At 43.0% G+C, this 17,400-nt stretch overlaps 1 protein-coding gene across 3 annotated transcripts in view; it reads right to left on the bottom strand.

The window, feature by feature from the left end:
• RBM20 (RNA binding motif protein 20) overlaps positions 1 to 17,400 on the bottom strand; it is a 194,572-nt gene that overhangs the window by 32,008 nt on the left and 145,164 nt on the right. For all 3 annotated transcript variants that reach the window (XM_030941296.1, XM_030941298.1, XM_010370324.2), the window contains exons 6-7: positions 8,873 to 9,013; positions 7,355 to 7,486 (exon numbers count right to left, since the gene is read on the bottom strand). In XM_030941296.1, the coding sequence (XP_030797156.1) occupies positions 7,355 to 7,486; positions 8,873 to 9,013 (273 nt within the window). The remainder of the gene's footprint in view (positions 1 to 7,354; positions 7,487 to 8,872; positions 9,014 to 17,400) is intronic.

Genomic DNA, 17,400 nt, shown 5'->3' with positions numbered 1-17,400 from the left:
GGTCTCCCATGAGGGGCCTCCTGCACTGACAGTCTTCACACAGCCAGCACCAGCACAGAGCCTGGCATGGAGCAGGCACTGCCTAACACCCATCTCAAGATGCATGGCTGGAGAGATGGAAGGAGGTGGCTGCAGAGAATGAATATGAATCTGCAAATACTACATGCTGGGGCTAGTGGTCACAGGTATTGTGATCCCTCCCGAGGATCAGAGCATTGGTTCTGCTATTTTAGGTGGTAATGGCAAATTGTTTGGTGCTCTCTGGACCATCTGCCTGCTGCCATCTGAAAAGGGGACAGAAGTAGCCAAAGATTTTCAAATAAGAGCGTTGACTTCTGAAAGCTCTAAGAAAATTCTCTCAACCTTCCTCTTTGACCAGCTTCTGTATCCTGTGGGTAAAGGCATAAAGAGGGCAAGTGAAACAAAGCTGTAATCACCCCAGAAAAAATGAAACGGGAGAGAAAAGAGTAGGTCTATGATAAAATTTTGATTACCTTTTTATTATAGAAAAGTTCAAACATACACAAAAGTAGAGAGAATGGTTTATTGAACCCCGAAGAATCCATTACCCATCTTCAGTCAATGATGCTGACCAATCTTGTTGCATCTTGATATGGTTTGGTTCTGTGTTCCCACCCAAATCTCATATTCAATTGTAATCCCAGATGTTGAAGGTGGGGCCTGGTGGGAGGTGATTGGATCATGCGGGTGGTTTTTAATGGTTTAGCACCATCCCCCTAGTACTACTCTCGTGATAGAGTTCTCACAAGATCTGGCTGCTTAAAAGTGTGTAGCACCTCCCTGCTCCCACTCTAACTCCTGCTCTGGCCACGAAAAACACGCCTGCTTCCCCTTTGCCTTCCACCATGACCGTAAGTTTTCTGAGGCCTACACAGCCATGTTTCCTGTACAGCCTGAGGAACCATGAGCCAATTAAAGCTCTTTTCTTTATAAATTATCCAGTCTCAGGTAGTTGTTGTTGTTTTTTTTTTTTTTTTTTTTTTTTTTTTTTTTTTTGCGACGGAGTCTCACTCTGTGGGCCCAGGCTGGAGTGCAGTGGTGCGACCTTGGCTCACTGCAACCTCTGCCTTCTGGGTTCAAGCGATTCTCCTACCTCAGCTTCCTGAGTATCTGGGATTACAGGTGCCTGCCACCATACCTGGCTAATTTTTGTATTTTTAGTTTAGGTTTCACCATGTTGGTCAGGCTGGTCTTGAACTCCTGACCTCAAGTGATCCGCCTACCTCGGCCTTCCAAAGTGCTGGGATTACAGGCGTGAGCCACCCCGGCCTGGACTCAGGCAGTTCTTTATAGCAGTGTGAGAATGGACTAATACACATCTGTACTCACCACCTTCCTTCCCCACCTCCTATATTATTTTGAAGCAAATGTCAGACATTGTTATCTTTACATCCATTCTGCGATGACAATGATCCCGCTCAACAGTCCCACAAGGGACCATCTACAGTGCTCAGAGTTAACACATCTTGCTGCTTTTAAGACAAGGTTGAGATTCCAGGCCCCATGCAGTTCCAGAAAAGTGCTGGCATATTAAGAGGGAGGCACCACCACTTGGAATCTCAACCCAGGAAGAGTAGCCCCAGCTGTGCCCGCACCTGGCTGGGTCACCCTGGGTCAAGGCTTATTGCCTATGGGAAACTCACTTTCTCTACCTGTAAAGGTGGGTTAATGAGGCGCATCTGGCATCCACCAAAAGCCTCAGGGCATGGCAGGCTACACCTGTAAAAGTCACAGAGTGCTTGGCCAACATGAAGGGAGCTTCTGGAGAGTTTCATGCCCTCTGACAACTCCACAGCTGTTTTACACACTTCAAGAGTCCTAGGAAGACACTGAAACCTTCCAGATGAGCCCAGAACTCACCTAAGCCAGATCCTGTCAAGGCAGCCCCCACTGTTTCAACATCACCAGGCTTTCTAGGCTCGACATCGTCACTCGCCCGACTCCTGCGTGGAAGCCCTGTTTCTCTTTAGCTAATTCTCCCCTTCTTCAAGGCCTTGTTTAGGAATCTCTTCCCTTTTTCACACCCCTCAGTCATACTGCCTTTTGCCATGGAACTTCTGGTCGCCCCTGTACTTATGCATTCATGTTTAAATCTTGTGTAATTTTGCACAAGAATAATTTGTCTCCCAGTTGGAGAGTGAACTCTTCCCTGAGAACCATGCCTTGTATGCTTTGTAACTATCAGTACATAGAGAAGACTCTCAATCATCTTCCCAACTGAGAGCACCATGGACCATTCACAAGACTGCTTCCCAGGGCCAGAAGCCCTCTCTGTAGTGAGGAGGCTGGCAAGACCAGTGGCTCTGAAACCAGGCCCTCTGCCCTCAAAAGCACCTTGGAGTCTCATTCCCACCGCGAGCCTATTGAAGAGAATCTCTGGGCAAGAGGACTCCTCCGACAAAAAATCCCCTGATGACTCTCTGATGAAGTGACTGGGAGATACTGGTTTACATTATTCCAAGTTCACTTCTGCATCAAGAGATTATGATTCCATACTTATTGGCAAAGTTTCTATAGAACAACCCAGAAAATATTCCAATCGTCTTGTCCAGGTCTGTAGGAAGAAGGCTATTCACTTTTTATTGTTCCTTCAGATTTTCTCTTTCTTATTCATTTTGCATATTTATTAAACATCTATCAAGTGAAAGGTTCTGCCTCAAATAAGCTGAGGAACAGAACCTTTGCCACAGGAAGTATATGGGGAGATAAGATATGTGCATGAGGAAATATTCAAGAGAGGAAATGAAAAATACCTTAAAATCTCTCCTTTCTCTCCCTATACTTTGCCTGGTGAGCAAAAGATAAAGTTAGAGGAGAAAGAGCAATCAGAATTTCTCCCTACCTCTGCAAACCCTGGTGGGACCTCACATGCAGCCCCTTTGGCCCAGAGATGCACAGGGATACAGTGTTTGCCCTGTACCTTCCCAGTAGCCACTGTCCTTCCTCCTGATAGCAGCTGCTCCTCCCTCATCTTGCTCCAGAGCTCTGGGTGGGTCTCTGCCCAGCTCTGAGGATGTAGCCGATGACACAGGTCCAGCCAATCACAGCATGACCTAGCCCTGGCCAGAGATCAATTTAGGGACGTGCACCTGTGCTAAGCTAGTCCAGTCAGAGCTACTCTCTCAAAAGTCCCAGGACTTTTGTGGGAGCTTCTAGGAAAAAAACTCTGGCTTTCTCTTGTTGAAGGAAATGGAAGGGGGAGTAAGAACTGCTGAGGTCACTGTAGCTATCATGCCACCTAGAGGAGAGAGCCTGGGCTGCAACGGCCCACCCCAGGGAGCCCCCAGTAAACAAGGCCGAAAGAGCAGAAGGCAGAGTGGACAGAAACCAAGTCCTAATGAGGGTCTCTGGGTCCTGAATCCAGCCATATCTGCAGCCAGAGCTACTCCTGGACTTTTCATTTACATGAATCCATAAATTCTTTCTTTTCTTTTCTTTTTTTTTTTACTTAAGCCAACAGGCTTAATGGAGATGAATTTCTGTTACTTGCAGAGAGAGATTCATATCAACATAGGGACCATAAAGCATGCATTACTATGTAGTTGAAACATACATTAAGTTGTTTTCACATCTGTTATTCCATGCGGCCTTCACAATGACCTTAAGAGGGAATATGGCAGCTTGGAGAGCAGAAAAGCCCTGCTAAAGATCAGAAAACAATGTGCTCTGGGCCCTTTCCATTCAAAGTGTGCTCCGAGGACCACCAGCAGCAGCATCTCTTGGGACCTCGTTAGAAATACGCAATAACAGCACTACCCTAGATACGCTGAATCAAAGTGCATTTTAACAACATCACCAAGTGATTTGTATGCACACTGAAGCTTGAGAAGCTCTGTTATAATACTATCTCTGCTGCTTCTTGGCTGGGTGACTATAAGCAAATTACCTGATTTCTCAGGGTTTTTTTCATGCAGACAACAGAGATCATAATAACACACTATAACAACGCAGCTTTAGTGCAAAACCAAAACAGTACTAAGTTTTAATCATAGCTCTTCCAGTAGCTAAATACAATCCTGGGTAACTTACTGAACTTCTATTAGCTTCAGATACCTCATCTGTAAAACTGAGATAATAATAGCTAACAGGACTGATGTCAGGATTAAACAATGTATGTAAAGTGCTTGGTACATTACCTGCTCCAGAGTACCAGGACTCAATTAAAGGTGTATATTATTGTTATTGTTTTACTCTTATAATTACTGCTATTATCCACTCTACATACCTCACAGGGTACGGTGAATTATGAGACTCAAAAGATAATATATGAAAAAAATGCTTAAAGCCAAATTACTCAAAGTATAGCCCTTTCCTGATCTGTAAACTGAGGTTCACAGAGGTTAAGCAACTTTTCTAAGCTCACCAAAGCAGGAAGTGGTAGAGCCCAGGCTGACATCACCACCTTCCAATCTGGGATAGGTCACATGGTTGTCAGTGGTTCTTTGTTTATTTGCTTTTACTCCCACCAGACTGAGCTCCTCGCCAGCTTGCTACTTCTACCTCCATGGCACCTGGCCCAGTTCCACCCACGGTGAGCACTCAGTGCCTATTTGCTGAAAGCAAAACTCGACCATCTAACCTCTTTAACCCATGTTTTTTTGCACCACCCCAAACTATCTCCCTCAGGAAGGTATTACTATGCTTTGGTACTTTAAGTTAAGAAGCCAATTACTACCGTTAATCTTAATCAGAAACTTATGACAACATCTCATTTGGAGACCAAAGTTCCACTGGGAACTTAGTGTAGAAATTCAATTCTAGCCCCAAGGGGAGAATCCAGGAGAACAGGAACTTTGGCTGGACACAGAATGGGGTGGGATCCTTACTTGTCTGAAAGAAGCAATATACTTTCATAAGGGGGAAAAAAAAAAGCCAAATTCTGCTGGAAGGAGAACTGTTAGCGAAGGAACTTCAGAGGCAATGATGCAAGCAAGGCAGATTCAAGACCCTGGAAGCTGGTTGACACAGTATCCATCTACATATGGAGACTTGTCAGAATGCCAGTCCTAGCCACTGAGACTTTGTCTTCTGACTTCAACCTTGAAGGTGGATTAAGGCCTGTGGGTCTTGGACAAAATGGATCCTAAGTCAATGTGGAATGAGCTAAAGTGAACAGGAAAATCCCTATTAAATGGAACAGTAGAAAGCACAAAATAAGAGGGTAGATTTAAACACAAATATAGCATTAATTACAAGAAATCCAAATAGACTTGGTGCTCCAGTTAAGAGAACTCCTGCAAACCAATAAGAAGACACAATGCAAAAGAAAAGCATGGGCAGATGACTTGAAAAGAAACATCCCATCAAAGAAGATCCAGATGGAACAGCCAACAAACAGATGAAAAAGTGCTCAACCTCCATGCACAATTAGGAGGATAAAATATAAAACTGTGATAAACTGGCCAGGTACAGTGGCTCACACCTGTAATCCCAGCACTTTGGGAGGCTGAGCTGGGTGGATCATGAGGTCAGGACATTGAGACCATCCTGGCCAACATGGTGAAACCCTGTCTCTATTAAAATACAAAAAAAAAAAAAAAAAAAAAAAAGAAAAAAAAATAGCCAGGTGTGGTGGTGCATGCCTATAGTCCCAGCTACTCCAAGGTGAGGCAGGAGAATCACTTGAACCTGGAAAGTGGAGATTGCAGTGAGCTGAGATCGCACCACTGCACTCCAGTCTGGTAACAGAGCAAGACTCTGTCTCAAAAACAAAACAAAACAAAACAAAACTCTGATGAACCATGATACTCTCCAAGACAGGCAAAAATGTAAAAGTTGGACAAGACAATGTGTTAGTAAGAATGTAGACCACTGAAAACTCTTTTTGTTTTTTGAGATAGAGTTTTGCTCTCGTTGCCCAGGCTGGAGTGCAGCGGCACAATCTCAGCTCACTGTAACCTCCACCGCCCAGGTACAAGCGATTCTCCTGCCTCAGCCTCCCGAGTAGCTGAGATTACAGGCGCCTGCCACCATGCCCGGCTAATTTTTGTATTTTTAGTAGAGATGGGGTTTCACCATGTTGGCCAGGCTGGTCTCGAACTCCTGACCTCATGATCTGCCCGCCTCAGCCTCCCAAAGTGCTGGGATTATAGGCGTAAGCCACCACACCCAGCCGAAAACTCTAATACACTACTAGTAGGAGTATAAATGTGAGACAACTAATTTTGGAAAGAGCTTGCTGTCATCTAGGAAAGTTGAGGTAAGCATGCCTTATGATGCAGCTATCTCAATCTTAGTTATGTATGTACCTCTAGTTGTATGCTCAAGTGCATATATACCAGGATGACATGTTTGAGAAGGTTCAGATTAGCCTTGTCCCTAAAACAACTCAAATGTTCATCAACAGTAGAATGGACAAACTGTATAGCCATACAATGGAAATGTATATAACAATGAAAATAAATAGACACGCTCAACAACATGGATGGCATCATGTTAAATGAAAGAAGCAAGATCTGTAAAAACACAGCATGATTCCATTTATATAAAGTTCAAAAACAGGCAAAACTAAACCATAATGTTTAGGGAGGCATATACAGGTGATACAACTATAAGGAAAAGCACAGATATGATTATCATTGAAGTCAGGAGAGTAGACAGGGAGAGGTTGAACATGAGGAGGGACTCACAGGAGCTTCTGGGTGCTGTCCATATTCTACTTCTTGACTTTGGTGGTGGTTTTATGGGGTTTATGAGATCTCACCCCTTATTACTTTTTAAACCGTATAATGTATAATTAGCCATTTTTCTGTGTGTTCTGTTATACTTCACAATAAAACAAAAAAGAAGGGAAAGAAAAGAAAGAAATGTAGATCAGCTAAAACAAAAGCTAAACCCTGGTTTGGAACTATTTGAATGCATTCCCGAGTTCTGACAGTGGCCAATTCAGCCAAGGGCTTCTTAGAAGGACTTCTATGAGGCTTAAGATGTAAATATGAAGGAGAGAGAAGAGAGCAAGAGATCAAGGAGGTGACAGAGGAAGAAAAAGTTACTGAAGGTCTGTATAGGTAGAGAAGGTTGTATTCAAGCGTTTATGCCTGGAACTCCCAGAACCTTTCCCTTCTGACTTAGTTCCCCTGTAAACATCTTCTTCTGGAAAACTTTCCTTGGCTCCCAGGCAGACGTAAGTGTCTCTTTGCACTTTGTATTTACCTCAAAAGCACTTTTCTTGCCATGCTGCAATGGTTTGCCTCAAGATCCTCAAAGGCAGTGTGTCATTTCTGAATCTTTTCCTATCCTCTCCTTTCCACCAGCATTTAGGTCAGTGCCTAACGAGGAGGAGAAACTCATCTGGTGCTTGTTGAATGACTGAATGAACAAGATAATACTTTACCTTGAGCTGCAATTCCTTGTATCTCTTGGACATCCGAATGAGCACCTTCTCACCATTGATCACAGCAGATTTTTCTTGATAATACTGGACCATGGCCTGCGCAGCTTCTGTGTAAGCCATCTCTAAAAAGGCCTAAGAAAGAAAGGAAGGACACTCATTGGACTTGACTTTAATGGTCTTAAACAAGATTCAGTACAAGGCATGATTCCACGTCTATGAAGTTCAAGAACAGACAAAACTAATCAATGGTGACAGGAGTTAGCATTGAGCTTCTCTCTCAGGTGGGGAAGGGGAACTGATGGAGAAGAAGCATGAGGGAACCTGACATTCTGGAAATGCTCTATATCTTTACCTGGGTGTTAATTATATGGGTGTACACATGTAACAAATTAATGGAATTGTACACGTAGGATGAGTGTACATTACGCACTGTAGAGTATGTGTTTTATACCTCACTTAAAAGGAAAAAAAAAGTCAATATAAGGAAGAGATCTCTTTGATCCCATCTGTTCAAAGAGACCTTTTTATAAACATCACCAAAAGAGTTCATTATAAGATGGCCCTTTCCTGATCCCCAGGGTTACCAGACATTGTTCTTAATTATGTATGTCTGTCCTGGGCTACATCACGCCATAGAATCCCTCTGAGATGGGAGAGTTCACTAACCCACATTTCCCTGGAGGGGCAGTTGCATATGTGGCCTTGAGCTGATCCCTATAAAACTTGCTATTTGGTGGTGATGGTGACAGCAAGAGACACAAGCTTTGGTTATTTGAGCTCTTACTTTCCTTATAAAGACAGAAACATACTCAAAATTCAGGAACTCACAAACCCCTGGGCTTGAAGGAAGGCCATGTGTCGTGAGTTACAGAAAAAGGAAAATTCCCCAATTATGTTTCCACAGCATCTTTCTTCTTTATTTAACTGCTCTGATAAAACACAGAGAAATGGGCTTTTCCACTCAATCTGTGTCTACTGAGCGTTCCAAAGAGACTGTTTTGACTGTGTATCAGTTTACCCCAGTAGCTGGTGTGGTGAATTTGTTGCTGTTATTGTTTCTTGGATTTGTTTGGTTTGTACTATACTGACAATATACTGATCCTGATTCCTCAGTGCTACAGGGGAAAAGGGGTTAGTGACGGGGAAGCCCTCACTGTGAGCCCCTAACTCTCTCGTTTCCTTAAACTAAATGGTCTAAACAAGCTCATTCCCTTCCTTCTCTCATATTTATTTCTGAATTTCAGATGCACGGCTTTTCTCCATGCTGTCATAGTCTATAACATTAGCGTGGGCGACTAAGAAGTCAAGATTCTTTAGGGTTTTATTTCACATTCTGCCACCCAGCTTTCTAAGTGCCTCTTTCTTGATAAACATTTTAGCACCTCTAGCTCTCACTTGTCAAATGGGAATAATACTAATCTAGGGACTCTCACTACATCAATGTTACAAGCTGAATTCTGTGCATTTACCCATCACTAATGTGTGGTATTACACTGGAGTGAAAATACCCAGACCTACCTGATTAGTCGACTTCATGAGGATGTAATTAGTGACCTTTCCGAAGGGCAGCCCCAGGTTAATGACGTCATTCTCAGTGCAGCTTCCTTCAGGGAGATTGCAGATGTGCACCACGCGGCCAGCCCCTTTCCGCTGTGCAAACTAATAGCAACAAGGATCAGTCATGGTCTTCAGAAGACGGTTCCCTTTTCCCCTCTCTTCCAGACATTCCTAATGGCTATTTTTCCCCCAAACAATGATTGTAAAATGATAATTTACAAAATTAATGCAGAAAAAATCCATTCACAGACACACATAAAATATCAATTGTATTCTATCTCTTTACAAAAGGATTCATAATATATATATATTTTTGAGACGGGGTCTCACTCCCATCGCCCAGGCTAGAGGGCAGTGGTGCAAACACGGCTTACTGCAGCCTTGACTTCCGGACTCAGGTGATTCTCCCATTTCAGCCTCCCAAGTAGCTGGGACCACAGGCATCCACCACCATGTCACAGTAATGTTTTTGTTTTGTTTTGCTTTGTTTTTTGAGACAGAGTCTTGCTCTGTCACCCAGGCTGGAGTGAAGTGGTGCAATCTCAGGTCACTGCAAGCTCCGCCTCCCGGGTTCATGCCATTCTCCTGCCTCAGCCTCCCCAGTAGCTGGGACTACAGGCGCCCACCACCTGGCTATTTTTTTTTTGTATTTTTAGTAGAGACGGGGTTTCACTGTGTTAGCCAGGATGATCTCAATCTCTTGACCTCGTGATCCTCCGCCTCGGCCTCCCATAGTGCTGGAATTACAGGCGTGAGCCCCGCCCCTGGCAATAATGTTTTTTATAAGCAGTAACAACCAGGGCTGTGGAGGATATGAGGAAATGAGCATATCCGTATGTTGCTAGTGGGAGGTTGAGTATCTATAAACTTTTGAGAATACACTTTAGCAATATTAAATAAAATAAAGTATACAGAGCCCACGATCCTGCCATTTCGCTCTTAGAAATGTACCCTATAGAAATAATAGCACCCCAATATATGATGGCTCATGTGCAAGAACATTTATTACAGTAATTTATTAGGTGACAAAAAATTTTGGGAACAGCCTGAATGTCCAACAATAGGGAAATGTTTGAGTAAATGATGGTTCAATCATACAATGGAAAACTACAAATCCATGACAAGAAGGAGGTAAATGTGCTGATATAGAATAATTTTTTTAAGAAGTCAGAGTCTTCCTGGACCACTTGGACTAGAATGCAGTGGCACAATCATAGCTTACTGCAGCCTTGAACTCCTAGGCTCAAGCCATCCTCCTGACTCGGCCTCCCGAACAGCTGGGACTACTGATGGCTTGAGCCATCACACCCAGCTATTTTTTTTTTTGTATAAACAGGGTCTTGCTGTATTGCTCGGGCTAGTCTCAAAATCCTGACCTCAAGTGATTCTCTCACCTTGGTGATATGGAATACTTTTTAAGACAGATTGTTAAGTTAAAAGCAGGTTACCAAGTAGTATGTGTACCATGATGCCATTTTTGGAAAACAAAACAAAAATATATGAAAAAAGATGAAGCAAGTGTTGTAAAATTTTGATAATTACTGGAATTGGGTGATGGGTATATAAGGATTAATTATACTAGTCTCTACTGTTCTGCATGTTTAAAATTTTTTGCAATAAAAGATGCTTAAAGAATGTCAGCACAAACAGACAAAGATGTGGAGCATACATATCAACCTGTCGGTGCTGGTTATCTTCAGAGGAAGGCAGTAAGATGAGACATGCTGAACCTTCTTCATATATACCTCATATTGTTTGACTTACAATTCCAATAAAGAAAAAAGAACATAGAAAAGTTTATGAGAATCTAATATATATGCATTGACATTCACAGCAATAACCTGTGGTTTAGGGCAGTGGTTTTCAAAATATTTTCAGCTTGGAATCCTTTCTTCAAATAAAACTGATTTATACCAATGTATTCAACAAATAAAAGAGCTATTCTGGTCAAACCTTGGGGTCTGGCACCCTGACACCACCCCGACCTGGCAGTCTCAAAGGCACCTCTAAGGAATATAGTTTGGAAGCCACCATTTGGCCCTAATCAAAGCTCCTGGAGGGAGGAAGTGTGTCTGTCTGTTTTGTGCAAACCTTAATCAGCCTAGAATCTCTGGGAGGGTCAAGAATTAGTAACCATAAGCCAACCCAATGTGGAAGAGAAGGATATAATTTTCCAAACCTGAAACACATTCTAATAGCACAGTCTCCATTTGCATAATCACAATTTTCTATGTTAAACTGAACTTCAACATCTAATTACATTTGATGTGGGTCCGACTCCGCTAAGGTAATACAGGGGGAAAGTCTAAGATATCATCCCTAACAAGGGCTAATGCTTGGGTAATTCTACCATGAAAAGCCCTCGTTTGTCTCATTTGAGCTGAAAACAATTACAGTCCATAAGAATTTCTCCTTTTATGGTTCAGCCCTGAATTGTAGAAGCCCAAGTGCCTCTTTCCGACCTCCCACTCTGCAATGTCCAGAGGTCAAGCACTTTCCCAAAGGGGAGCAAGGATTCAGGCAGCTCCCAGAGCAGCTCCTCATCTCCCTAAAGTGCAAATGCGCTCTCCATCAGCTAGGAGACTTTGAGTCTGAGCCTGGCTAGTGAGGACTGAACCCTTCTGCAGAGATGAAAGGAGGAGTGCTATTAAGAAGCAGAATCTTTGCCTCCCATTAGTGTGAGTGTTCACATAAAGATGCAGACACAGCTGAGCTTTCAAGCAGGGCAGAGTGGCTGGTCCTCTGAGCTTATCACAAGGAGGGCTGAGGCTGGGCGCTCTGCCTGGTCTCCTCTTAGCGAGGCACGTTTCTGCCCCATGTGACTTTGCTGTGCTTGGCCTGTGCTCATGCGTGCTTGGACAACAGAGCAGACACCCAAGGCAGTTTCGGGCCTATCCTGCTCCTGGCCTATCCAGTTGCCTAGTGAACAGGCATGAGGGCCAGTGCCTCTCTCATTGTCTCCTCCAGACTGAAAGGACAACTTGAGAGGCTTTTATTGGAACATAGCACAGCAACTGCGGCTGCTGGGTAGTAGAAAAAACAACCTCGCAGCTGCCGGTCACCAGAGAGAAGTATTCATGCTGTAGATGTCGTTACCAAAGGCACTAAAGTGAATGGGTCGCAATTAAAATTTCCACTCAAATTTTAAAAAGACATCTGAGTTCTTTCTCTTCCAAGATTTTAATCAGAAATAGAAGCCGGATTTTACCAATTCCCTTGTTGTCATTTATTAAGATACAAATGAGATTTTTAGTATTCTTCCAGATAATAGTAATTTGGAGCTTTCCAATTACGAGCTACATCAACTGCAAATGGTTATAGGAGTGCCAAGATATTGATACCTCAGGCTGAAGGCCAAGTTCCTCTAGTAACCATGAACAGCTTCTTCAGTTAAACCATTTACTTCAGCAGACTATTTTCTAAGTGAGCCATGAAATGAAAATCTTGAGAATCTCTGGGTTAATAGTCTGCTTTTGTGTGGTGTCCGGCTTCAGGGCATGTGGCAAATCCTATCCAGTTAGAAAGATAAATTAATTTTTATGTGTTCTATTCTTTTGCCAATATTTTATTTAGGATGCTTCATCAAGCTCTTTTCTGCCATTGATCTGAAATATCTTTTGGTTGTTGTTAAACTCCATTTAGGTTCAAAACCATCTATGATTCATACGAGATGTAGAATAGTAAGTATTATCACTCTATTCTAGTCTCATTACACTTTACATAAACATTGCTATTATTTGCCCTATGCCCTGTAGGAGATCTGAATGAGGAGGGAAAAAGGGAGGGAGCTAGGGAGGAAAGTGAGAAGGGAAACAGGGGGAGTGAGGTCCCTGAGCGGTACATCAAAAGTACAGTTTGTACATCAGAGGCACTGACAATACTGAGTGCCGTTGAGAAAGCGTCACCATGCTGTGCAGTAATTCTCAACCTGGGCTCTCTTATAAGCCCTTAAAGGTCTTCAAAGGTAATAATACTACAGGAAGCAGGGGGCTAAACATTATTTTTGACATTGAAAAATGTGAGTTGAGATCATACTTTGAGTTTTTTTATCGATATGGTAATCTTATGTTAGATTCAATTCGGCCTGAGGATGCCTCCATACTTTGAGTTCTTAAGTAAGGAACTGCAGTTTAGCACATCAACTAGGTGAAAGCCTGAAGTAGTGTACTTTTGTAACAAATAGCTGAGTCTCAGCCAATCACAGCAGCCAAGCTTCAGTTAATCACAGGCAGCCGACTGATCAGACCATGTTCAAATTAGGCAAATACAGAGCTGTAACCAATCAAGCTGTTTCTGTACCTCGCTTCGGTTTTCTGCCCATAAATGCTGCCTGCCCACGTGGTGCAGTGGAGCTCTCTGAACCTCTTCTGGTTCTGAGGGCTGCCCAATTAAATTAAATTCTGTTAAATGTAATTCATTTAAAATTTGTCTTTTAACACTGGTTAGCTCTTAGGCTAATCAGAAAGTCTAATTGGTGTATCTCTTTGATTAATAAAAATGGGTCACTAGTTAGTTACTTATTAATACAAGTACTTTGGCAGACAAAATCTTTCCAAATCTGAAAATGTGGGACAGTGGCTGCTTGGGGTGGAAGTAAATAATGAAAGGCGACTTGAGCTATAAAAAGCTTGGAACTTTCCAGTGGAAAGAACATCCTGCTAGAAAAGAGGACCTGGGTTCAATCCCCAGCTCAGCCACTGATTAGGTGCATGACAGAGAAACTAGTTTCCTTTTCTGAGCCTTAGTTTCCCCATGTCTGGAACGAGGGAGGTGACCTGTAGGTCTAAAGTCCTTTCCAGATGTAAAAAATATATATGCTTATGTGGCTCTAAGTTCTAAAATTCTACTCCTCCCAGACGCCTTGACAAGCTAAACCCCAAGAACCAGGATAATGATAGCTTTCTCCAACTGTGCTCAGCATAAACAGGAAACCCATGTCTTTCCCACTCCCTGTCCCAGTGAATGTAATGTTTGTCCTCTCTCTCCATGTAATCGGCTGTTTAACCATGCATCCATTCCCAAGCATGTTCATCTTTCAGACATGTTTGTCTGTGTTAGTAGTGGTCTCATCTTTATAGGACTGAAGATAAGCTCCAAGCAGTGAGCACCTTGTTTATGAACCCTGCAGCTCCCTGAATAATTGTGCTGCCACAGTGGCTAGAAAGAGTTGAGATGATACACAAATGAACTACAGACACCTGGGCCTGGGGCCTCTCTGAGAACAGACTCACGTCAAGTGTGAGTTTTATAGTCACCAAGTACCAGAGTCAGGGAAGTGGGAGAATCAGACAGACCTGAGTCTGTACTGAATTTCTCCAAGCCCAAGTTGGCTTGTCTGTAAAACAGGGGTAATAAAAACGGATTCCACAGGACTGCTGGGAAGATGAAATGCCACCGTGAATGTACGGTGCTTTGCTGCAATACCTGGCATTATGTAGGCTCCTGTAAATAATGTTTATCTCCTTCCTCCCCCCAACAGTTGAAGGATGTGTTACAATGATTCTGGGTTGGGGAAAAAATATTGCTGTGATTATGTAAGAGAAGGTCTGTATTCTTAGGAAATTCAAGCTTAAAAAGAAGCGAAGAGATACAATGTCACCAACCTACTCTAAAAATAATGATTGGCCAGGCGAGGTGGCTCAAGCCTGTAATCCCAGCACTTTGGGAGGCCGAGACGGGCGGATCACAAGGTCAGGAGATCGAGACCATCCTGGCTAATACGGTGAAACCCCGTCTCTACTAAAGAACAGAAAAAAAAAAAAAAAAAAACTAGCCAGGCGACGAGGCGGATGCCTGTAGTCCCAGCTACTTGGGAGGCGGAGGCAGGAGAATGGCGTAAACCTGGGAGGCGGAGCTTGCAGTGAGCTGAGATCCGGCCACTGCACTCCAGCCTGGGCGACAGAGCCGGACTCCGTCTCAAAAAAAAAAAAAAAAATGATTTAGGGGAAAATGCATAGCTGATCAGAGGATGGATAGATAGATGGATGGATAGATAGATGGATGGATAGATAGAGGAAGATACAGAGAAAATGACAAAGCAAATGGGGCAAAATATAAAGGAGTGAAGTTAATCTGGACAAAAGTTATATGGGAGTTCCTTACACCATTTTTGTAACTTTTCTGTGTTTGAAATATATTAAAAGTTATCAAAAATACATTTTAAAAGACATACTGTAGGGGAGAAGGGCAGATCAAGGTGTTGCTGTGCTCTGTCTGCTGAGCGCCCAGGAGCCACACATAAGACAGGTGCATTGAAAACTTTCTAGCAGAGGTCACGTCTCTAAGACAGCTAAGTTGCAGGAGAGTGACCAAAGCCCTAATCACCAAGCTAAAGGGACAATCATCCTTTTGCAGCCTCAGGGAGGCTTTAGCCTGCCTGCAAGCCAGCACTGACCTTGAGTACCCCACATGGGATCAGGGGCCTGGGCTGTGTATTTTCACAAGCTGGGGCTGCACCTTTAAAACCAGATGGTGCTACTGATGGTTCATATGGCTGGGCCCCAGACCTCTCAACTGACCCTCAACTCTTTTATAGCTGGGGAGAAATGCAAAAGAAGCAAACAGACTTGTATATGATGATTCTGAGACCTTTCATTTCCCCTTGGTGCAGGTAGAAACAGGCTTCACAGATGAGTTCAAATAAGAGGCCCAACTTCAAATAACTTAGAGTTGCAATAAAAATATGGCTGACGGCAATAGTCCTGCAGGGTGAGAGGTCTCTCAAACTGCTTCCTAGAGCTGCGAAGTATAGATTCCATCTTCAGTAAACGACTTCTGTGCTCCAGCCTGATCTCTCTTAGATGTGACCTAATTTTTTCTGGCACAGAGTCTGTGGGCCTCTGCTGGTTTTGTTCTAAACATGCCTAAGAACAGACATGGCAAATATTTATCTCTCATGACGTTGATTTATTACCTGTTATGCAGAGAGCAAGATGTTGATTTTGAACCTATTATGCAGATAGCAAATGGCTGTGAATTCCATAGCTATGGATCTTGGCTTAACTTGCAGGGTAGACATTGCCTTTACTAATACTTTCAAATATTTTATAGAGCATATTAGCTTTGACTTAGAGTGAATTAACTTTTACTGGTAAATCCACAGGATTGCCTACGGATTTTGGAAAATTCACCTGTTTAGCAACTTCAACATCCCTGGAAACTGTAGAGTCACAAAACGTTAAAATTGGGAGGTCATCTGGTCCACGCTGTATATGAGGACACTGCAACCTGAGAGAAGTTAAGGATCTTAATCTGTGGTCAATTAAACAGTGGCAGATTTGTGATTAAAACTCAGATGTCACTGAAAAAAAAACCTATCAATCACAGACTTGATAAATTAAGGTAAATACAAAAGTGAAGTTACAAAATAAAATAGGAACTATTTATGTTCTGATGTGGAAAGATGTCTAGAAATCAATTTAAATATGTATTGAAAGCTTATGTTAAGTGAAAAAAAAACAACAGATTATATGACATTATCTGATTTGTGCCCAAAAACTTACTTTTACTAATGAAACATGTACACATACACTAGCTAGAGAGATATACAGTTATAACAAAAGCATTTAGCTTCAGTTTTCTTTGCAAAGTTGACTTTTATATTTCTGTTACTGTTAAAGATTGTTAATACAATGTTCATACTGCTTTTCCAATAAGAAAAAGTAAGATTTGTAAAAAGAACAAATTCCAAAGCAAAACCTACCCAGGGCTCCTGTCTCCTCATCTTTGTTCTCTTTGAAAAAGCACAAGGTGGCCCCTGCTGGAGGGACAGGAGCAATGACAGAGCTGGAATGGTGGCTGAGGGGGCTGGCAGCATATGCCACATCAATTACTAGTCCTCATGCTCAAAGAAGTCAGGAGACCAGAGTGCTCTGAGCCATGCGTTCAGAGGGCCAGGGCAGACAGATAAATGTTCTAGAAACAGAAAGTAATCTGGGGTACAGCCTGTGACTTACACCTCTGGCCTTCCACAGACATTTCTATTTTCCTGAGCCTCCATTTCCTTATTTATACAAGTTCCCCAATGTGCAGGGTCTTGGCGAGAAAGAAATAATAAAAGCACAGTGTATCATCCCAGGTCAGGGTGGCCCATCTGTGACACTGGCACTAAATAAACTCCAAGGTGGCTGTGAAAACTGCAGGGTGGCTTTACAGGGACGGTCACAGAGAAAGTGCACCTCGAAAGTGCACAAGAAAACTATTAACAGGCTGAGAAGGCCCCAAGGCCCCTTTCAGAAACCTGATTACTCTGTTTATGTCAATTCAGGCAGCCAAGGAGAAAGTGCCTGGCCTCAAATGGCGGAAGCTTAAGTGAAAGTGAACACCCATCTCTGGGGACCCTGGAGCGGGATGGAGGGGTGGGGGACAGACACAAATCACCCCACCACCAGCAAACACAGCATACAACTGTCAGTGCAGTGTCCCATCTCTGTCAAAAATAAACACGTCAGCCTGGGCAACATGGTGACACCCTGTCTCTCCAAAAATTA

This window comes from Rhinopithecus roxellana, chromosome 11 (genome assembly GCF_007565055.1).
Source record: "Rhinopithecus roxellana isolate Shanxi Qingling chromosome 11, ASM756505v1, whole genome shotgun sequence".
NCBI classification, from domain to species: domain Eukaryota; kingdom Metazoa; phylum Chordata; class Mammalia; order Primates; family Cercopithecidae; genus Rhinopithecus; species Rhinopithecus roxellana.
This window is presented reverse-complemented; position numbering and strand designations above follow the sequence as displayed.